The sequence below is a fragment of the Antrostomus carolinensis genome, unplaced genomic scaffold (genome assembly GCF_000700745.2).
Source record: "Antrostomus carolinensis isolate BGI_N321 unplaced genomic scaffold, ASM70074v2 scaffold53563, whole genome shotgun sequence".
NCBI lineage: Eukaryota > Metazoa > Chordata > Aves > Caprimulgiformes > Caprimulgidae > Antrostomus > Antrostomus carolinensis.
The window spans coordinates 1-7718 of record NW_010305495.1 but is presented as its reverse complement, the minus strand read 5'-3'; the positions used below and the strand labels follow the sequence as shown (position 1 = coordinate 7718).

Sequence of the window (7718 nt, the reverse complement as noted above, 5' to 3'; positions counted from 1 at the left end):
GGGAGGGGCGGGGGGGCAAAGGAACTACTTATTTCAGGTTAAGCAACACATTTCAAAATTTTTTTTATTATTATTTTGGGGCAAAACATATACTTTTCATGCTCAGATATCCTAAAAATTATTTCTCAAAGTTTTTTCTTTGGTTAGCTAGCAAGTGACAACAAATTACTGCCAATACTTCAGTTCTTCAGCATATTCTGGTGCTGAAAATGTCCAATTCAAGTCAGTGAAGTGAACTGAAAAAGTTCAAAACTTAGCAAGAAAATTAATCAAGTGGTATCAAGCCACAGTGGGAATATTCCCTCTTGTGAAAAAAAAAAATCTTTCAGAATCAAAACCTTGGACATATAATTTCATATGTAGTCCGTTTTTATGGTGTTTTAACCAGACTAAAGATATATCTAGTATTCATAACAATTAGATCGTTTAAAAAACCATCCACTCACAGTTCAATGAAATTTTTCAGAGAATGTAGGAAAAAGAACCCAGAAAAACCTCCAGTTCCCTGTCTGCTCCCAGCCTTCTGGTCCCAAATCAAAAGGGAGGACACAAATAGGAAACTTCCATTTCCAGTGGGTAGATAAGCTGTGCTTCAATGTTTGAATAGATCAGACACTAATCTTACTGCTCTACATCATTACCTACAAGAAAAATTAATAGAGATGCATGGGTAAGGGGTCTGTGAGGGGCCAACAACCTGTTCCATTCTGCTAACTTTCTAGTATTTGACTAAGTCAGAAAAAGAAAAAGAAATAAACAACGTGGTAAAAAAGTTTAGTGGTTTCAGGATGAAAGACCTAAGGCAGACTTTTATTATCTCATTCCACCTCTGTGAGGATGAATTAACAGAACAAATTGATAATAACTGAGATACACTAACATAAATAATTTGATTACCTTTTCTGATGTGAAGCATAGTTAGAAGCACGGATCCAAAGCAAGCAGTCACAATGAGAATCGCTCGAACAAAGTGCCTGCCCGTAGTCCACAGAACACCATGAGTTGAATCTTCAAGAAAAACAAGTGGGGGGAAGACATTACGTAATTGCATAAGCTTCTCCCTTTTTCTTTCACTTTCACCAAATTATTTTTGCTATGAGCACTTCAGAGGTGATAACAGCATTTTAGATTGTGTTTAAGGTCAGGTGCTGATGGTGCACTTCACCATATCTCATTATCCCAATACAGGAAAACAAAACTGTGCAGTGAACAGGACCAGGGAAATTACCTAACCAAGTAACAGTCTGATAAACAGAAATACTATTTTTGTGCTGGATCAGGTCTCCATTTTGGTTGAAACCTTGTGCAAACATATCAGGGTACAATGCAGAAATTAAAAGAGTAACCAAAAGCAAGAGCAGTAGGGGTGGTGCGCAGTTAAAAGTTTGACTAAAGAGAAATGGCTTTCTCTATTCATGGATCTTCCTTCAATACAGACTTCATGAGAAAAAAAATCTGTGTATAATTTGCGAAATTTAAATATGCTCAAAGCAAAAGCTGTAGTGGCAGGAAAAGACTATATTGTCCAAATTTATTTGACAGCATCAGCAAAATAGAACATTTTTGGAAGATGTGTTTAATTTATATGGGAACATTTAATTTCTATGCTCCAAGCTATATGCTTTTCAAATAATGGAACTTTTTTTAACACTCAATTTTCACAAATTGACATAACGCAAAATTTCTACCCTTGAATTCCACCCACACGTGGATGATGAACATGTTAATATGATGGAAGTGTACACTAATAGTGTAACTTAACAACACAGGTATTTCTTTTTAGCCTTTTCAAAATTAGATAGGAAAGAGAAACAAATCATGGCTGATTCAGCCTGGACAAAATTACATAGTACCTTGAAGTTTATTATCATAAATTAAATTTAGAAATGTTACCTGCTATGCGTAAAATGGCAGATGTATTTTCTTGAAGCTCTTTATTCCAGAATATACAGTAAAAAATCTTATCAGTCTTACTTTTGATTGTAAGGTTACTTGTCACACGATACAGCTGGTCACTTCCAGTTTCATAATTTGTGTTTGCCTTATCAGTCAAATCTTCATATTCTCTGTTTTGCCATATCACTTCGGCTTGTGGGTATCCTTCTGACTGACATGTCAACTTCCATTCATTGTATCCTGTGCTCACCACTCCTTGGGTTATAGTTCTATAAGGAGCTAAATAAATGGAAGAAAATTATTACTAGCAAGAAGCCAGAAGAACACCTTTAAGCAAGGCACCTTTGCTTTATCCCCAGCCCCTGGGCCAAGCTTCTGTACATCAGCTTGGATTTTGTAAAAAATATTCTTGACAGGAAAAGTAAATATCACCATTGTGTCTCTCCTTAGTAACTGGAGGTACAGGATTTATTACAATTTTGATGCTGTTTAGAACGCTGAATTAGCTCTATGGTCTTTGTCCTGTCTAAATGTTTTTTGCAACACCATTCCTCACATGTCATCAGGGGAAATAAAGGACAGAACATGGATTCAGCCAGAAATTCAGACAGAAACATAAAGTTACACAGCTGCACAATGGCCATGAGGCAGCTCCTGTCTCCGGAGAGGTTTCTTTAAATGCTAACCCAGTCATGTCTTACCTCAGGAACTCCTCTGAAACTTTCTAACAATATCAGATAGCACTGAACCTCCTGTAGGAGCAGCACACTCACCCTTAACTTTCAGATTGATTGTCTTGTAGTCAGCTCCCCCATAACCAATAAGACAGCGGTAAAACCCTGCATCTCTGAGCTTCACGTCAGTGATCTGAAGGAGAGACTGTCCCAAGTTCAGCTTCTCTTTCAACAATTTTATTCTTCCCCTAAAGTCACTGTGCTGACTTCTGAAGTCTTCCTCTCCTTTGAGAAGTTCATAAACCTGCTTCTTTAACTCATCTTTCTTTTCCCAGCTGACACTTAAATCTCTAAGCTTTAATTTCCCATTCACTGGAAACGTGCATTCCATGGTCACATTGTTCCCATGTTCCACAGTGTAGAGTGACTGGGGAGCTTCAACTGTGAATAAAGCTGAAAAACAGAATTTGGAAGAAATTGTCATGTCTTATCATATAAATAGGACATTTTAAGGTCCAAAAGTATCTGCCCTGTTCAGAAAAGTTAAAATGTTTTTGCATGCACTTGCCCAAGTTTTGGACAAATCAGGCTGTTTATACCTGCAGACACCTGCTTTATGCACACACACAGCGTGATGCTGTACTAAAAATAGGTGAAAGTGTGCGCACAGCTCCTCAGCTGCTGCTTTCAGAGCACTGCCACAGCAGCAGGCAATTGTTAGTGCCTCAGATGGGCACGTTCTACTTATATATATCAATTGTTAAAGAATACATGGCAATTTCCCGGTTTGATAGTGCCAATAAAAATTATTGTGTAATGCAAACGGTACCTTGTCTGAAATGGTCTCTATGCTCAAAAACTGACAGGGACTTCAACCTGCCCCCAAAGCACATACATCTAGCTAATGTAAAAGCATGCTAAGACCTTTTTATTTAAAACATTAAGGAAAAAAACCCCAAACACTAGCACCTGAAGGAAAACTGAGGAATTACAATTTCTGTTCTTATACATGGAAAGGAAACATACTTAAACAGTTCTACTGCTTCTTATGACTCAGCTTCTTACCATTTAGGAAATGCCAGTAGAAAAAAAATATGTACAAAAGCAAAGGCTTTTCCATGATGTCGACAGAACCTAAAATGACAAAATAATAGACACATATACAAATTTGCTCATTTTATAACTTGCACTGTAAAATACACTTTGAAGTCACTTCCTACAAAGAATTAGACAGAGACACATATACAAATTTGCTCATTTTATAACTTGCACTGTAAAATACACTTTGAAGTCACTTCCTACAAAGAATTAGACAGAAGGCAGTGAATTCCACTCTAGCCAAAAAAAAAACCAAACCAAACCAAACCAAAACAAAATTGCAGTTTAAAACTACAGTAGATGATCATGCAGAAAGCTTTCTGCATGGGTCCAGGAACAAAATCTCATTTTATTTGCTTTAAACATTTGTCCTTGATTATGGCAAAATATATGCTTTATCACTATCTGTCAATTAGTAAATAAATACTTACAAATAGCCAACTGTTCCCCTAACCTGTAGCAGGGAGTGTTGCTCCTGCTAGGAGGAGAACGGAGGAAGTTTCTATACGTGTTCCGTGGAAGAAATAGAACTTATAGTCTGTTTGCCTTATTTTAACATACTGTGAACATACTGTTTCATAACACCTGGTCTCACGGTACTTATCACAGGTCTTGTGAAGTTACATACATTGTTAACAGAATTCATGCAGTAATTAATCCCTTACGCAATAGTGCCTTTTGTAAAATGGTGACAAAAATAGCCTACAAACAAAATCTATTTTCTTGAATTTCTGCTGCTTTATCTCTGAACATGTAAATTGTTTCTATTTTCTGCCAGAAGTTTTTCCCCACTTAATTGACATAGCTTTTATACTCCTACACAACCCTACCACACCATAAAATACGGATTAATGTCAGTTCATGCATGTAACCTTCACATACCCTTGCTAAGTGTGTACTTTAAGTCTGAGCAATACTAGTACCAACCACTGGCAAATTACTCTCAATAAAAATTCAAACTCAAACTGTAATGGAAGTATTTTGTGAGTATAGAGGACTGTAGAATTTTATCTAAATAAAGTCCTCATTTTATTTACCCAAACAGCAGCTCTAATACCCCTCATGTTTCCTGACTGGACTGCAACTCTTACCATTTTTGGTAAGATGTTTTGTCTTTCTTTCTCTGGTTGTCCTGAATCATAAGACATGTTTGCCTTTACAGTGTTGTGGCTTAAGGGACTAGACTCCTCATAAAAATTTGATTCAAGCTACTTACTTCCTCAGATTGCTGCTGCCTGATCCCAGTAGTGGGTTTGCAGAAGGCAACAGTGATGAGGATGAGAAAGACAGTCAACCTAATACATACTCAGACAGGCATGAGCAGTTACAAAAGGATGTTCTGCTAACAGGGACAGGAAAATACAAATAAGATCCTCAGGGTAATGTCCTTAAAAGCACTAGCAAACTGCTGCCTAATTGTGTGGGTACCCAAGAGTTTCTGGTGATGTACACACATAAGAGTGATGCCACTGCCTGAGTGAGAAGCAGTCCAAGGCACTAAGCTCCAGAGGAAAGCTTCTCAAACAAGACAGGCATACTGATCTCACAAGTGTGCCCTCATCATGCTTACTCTAGAGGCAAGCCTGCAGAAGAGCAAGACACTGAGACTGATGGGTATAGGTGTACAACCCTTTGCATTCCCCATGCCAGAATGACTACAGCTGTAGCACACTGGGCCTCAAAATACTTTCTACTTTTTTTAGAGTACAGACTGTAGCTTAAAGTCTGCTTAGAACAAACAGCATGTACACTACAGTCACAGAAAGATACCCATACTCATGCGTGCAACCCACACCCACTTTTTGTCAGGAACTCTGTCTGTCAGTATGAACTCTAAGAGAGGTGTTCTGATTAACTCCTGCAAGACAGACGACAACAAGTAAGCTTTTACAGTTACAAGACCCGTGCTTGTATCCTGCAACTGCTGAACTTTAATTTATGTGCTTTCTCCCACTGTAGAGCAAAACAAGCCTTACTACACACAAAAGAAGTATAACTATTACTTACAAAATTCCTCAAGACTAAGAAAGTCTGCTGCTGTACTCAGTTTTTCAGAGAAAAAAAAGTAGGTCCAGGTCAAATCCAGATGTGCATGAAAAAACTTGCTGCAATAACCATTTACAGACCCTTCTCTTGTTTCACCCCGAGCACAAGGATCCTCTGGCCGGATCAGCTGAAGCAGCTTGAGACCTAGATGCCAACCAAAGATCTTTATGAAAGCTACAATCTTGTATTTTTCTTACAGAACGTACCACAATTCCCCTTCCTTCCTCCTGCTGGCTTCTGACATCTATAGCAAACACAGTTTTATAAAAGCAAAGAGATATTCATGTTGAAAAATGTTCTTCAGTATTGCTCCTGTATGTTTCCTTCACAATCAAATGCGGAAGACAGGAAAAACAGGACTATTTGCCGAAAGACTTCTTGCGACAGAACTTTAATGTTGATGTAACTCCACTTACTGACAGAATCATAGATCAGCTTGGGTTGGAAGGCACCTTTAAAGGCCATCTAGTCCAACCCCCCTGCAGCAAGCAGGGACATCGTCAACAAGATCACTAGAACTACTTATTTAGGAAACTTCCCCATTATTGGAAAATTCCCCACTAGGGAAAATTCTCTAACAGTTGCTAACAGTGGTTCACTGTAACCAGAGACAGAAATGTTGGGAAAATTAGTACATAAAATGCCACAGGCATTTTAAGAAACATGTCATCTAATCAAAGCTCTGTGTGAGCAATGGTCCTTGGAACACCAGTAGCAAGAAGTCATCCATCTACACAAACTCAGGGTCATTACAGTGCAGTGCCAAATAGCTGCTAACAATGCCCTGAAATTTCTATGCAATTTACTCATGTCTGCAAAGGTCACAAGTAGGAATATTGGAAAGAGCATTGCCTACCCTTCTCCAGTAAGAACAGATATTCTGTGTCCAAGATTGGAGCACAATGAAGGCCCCTCGCCTTAATACTGCTTAGTGCAAGAAGAGTCATTAAGCCCATGCATTAGCTTAGCAAAAAATGAAGAGCATTGTCTTTTTCTTAATTCTAGAAGTCATTCAAGAATACAGAAAAAAAAAAAAGTATTAGAAACCAAAGTATGTACTCACAGTAACTTGTGGACTGCAGTGGGATAATCTGGTCAATGGCACAAAATACAACTTTAATCATATGTTTCAGTATAAACTGAACATAACTTCACCCACTTATGTTGTCTTTGCACGTTTCAAAAAAGGGTTGAGATTCTCAGAAGAGTCAAAATACTGTGAAATGACCCCTTAAAAGTTTTCAGAAAGTATTTTCTTTTTTCCACTTGACAGCCCACTCACAGTATCTGTAACGGAAGCAAAAACACATAATACACAAAACTGGTAAGAGTTAACCTTTTTACGTGATGTGTGGGAAGAACGTGGAGACAGCAGTATACGAAACAGCTGAATGCAACATTCAGGTTTTAATAATTTGAAACTACTTTAGGAGGTTGAGGGGGTGGATTTCCGCAACAGGTGAGACCAATGAAGGTTAATTTCCATTGATTTCTTCTTTGCTTAAAACCAAGTTTAACTATATTTTCTCAGAAAAAAAATGATGCAACAAAAAGAAACTGAAACAAATTTGTAAAATACTGACTGTGAGACCACAGAAGCCATTAATGTAGCAAGCTTTCAATGTAATTAATTCAGTTTCCTCTTTTTCCTTGCTTGCCTTGAGGTCACAGGGTTGCTTTCACCATGTATGTAAGTATTCAGTAGTGCAATGTAAACAAAAGACCAGGGCTGTTTTTTTGTTTTGTTTTTTGTTTGTTTGTTTAATAGACATGTCCACACAGACATATATACACACACAACGTCTGACAGCACAGTTACATACTGGGCTTGGTGGGTTTTCGTTAGGTTGTTTGCTTTACCTCTATTCTGCAACAGATTTTCCAGACAAATCTCTCAGCGTCGCCTGTCACTGGGCGCTGCTGAGCAAAGGGCACGACCGCAGCAGCCTTCAGGGAGAGCGCGCCCGGGAAGGCTCCGGTAGCTGCCGGTGCCGCGGAAGCACC

The 7718-nt window shown here is 38.4% G+C and overlaps 1 protein-coding gene across 1 annotated transcript; it reads right to left on the bottom strand.

Moving 5' to 3' along the window:
* Window positions 1-897: 897 nt before the first annotated feature.
* On the bottom strand, window positions 898-5715 carry LOC104519487 (programmed cell death 1 ligand 1; the record flags this gene model as incomplete). Its single annotated transcript, XM_010164802.2, has 5 exons — window positions 5676-5715; window positions 3636-3704; window positions 2670-3023; window positions 1894-2175; window positions 898-1008 (listed from the first exon to the last, which is right to left on the bottom strand). Coding segments are annotated over exons 2-5 (802 nt in total), but the record flags the coding sequence as incomplete, so codon positions are not given.
* Window positions 5716-7718: the final 2003 nt, after the last annotated feature.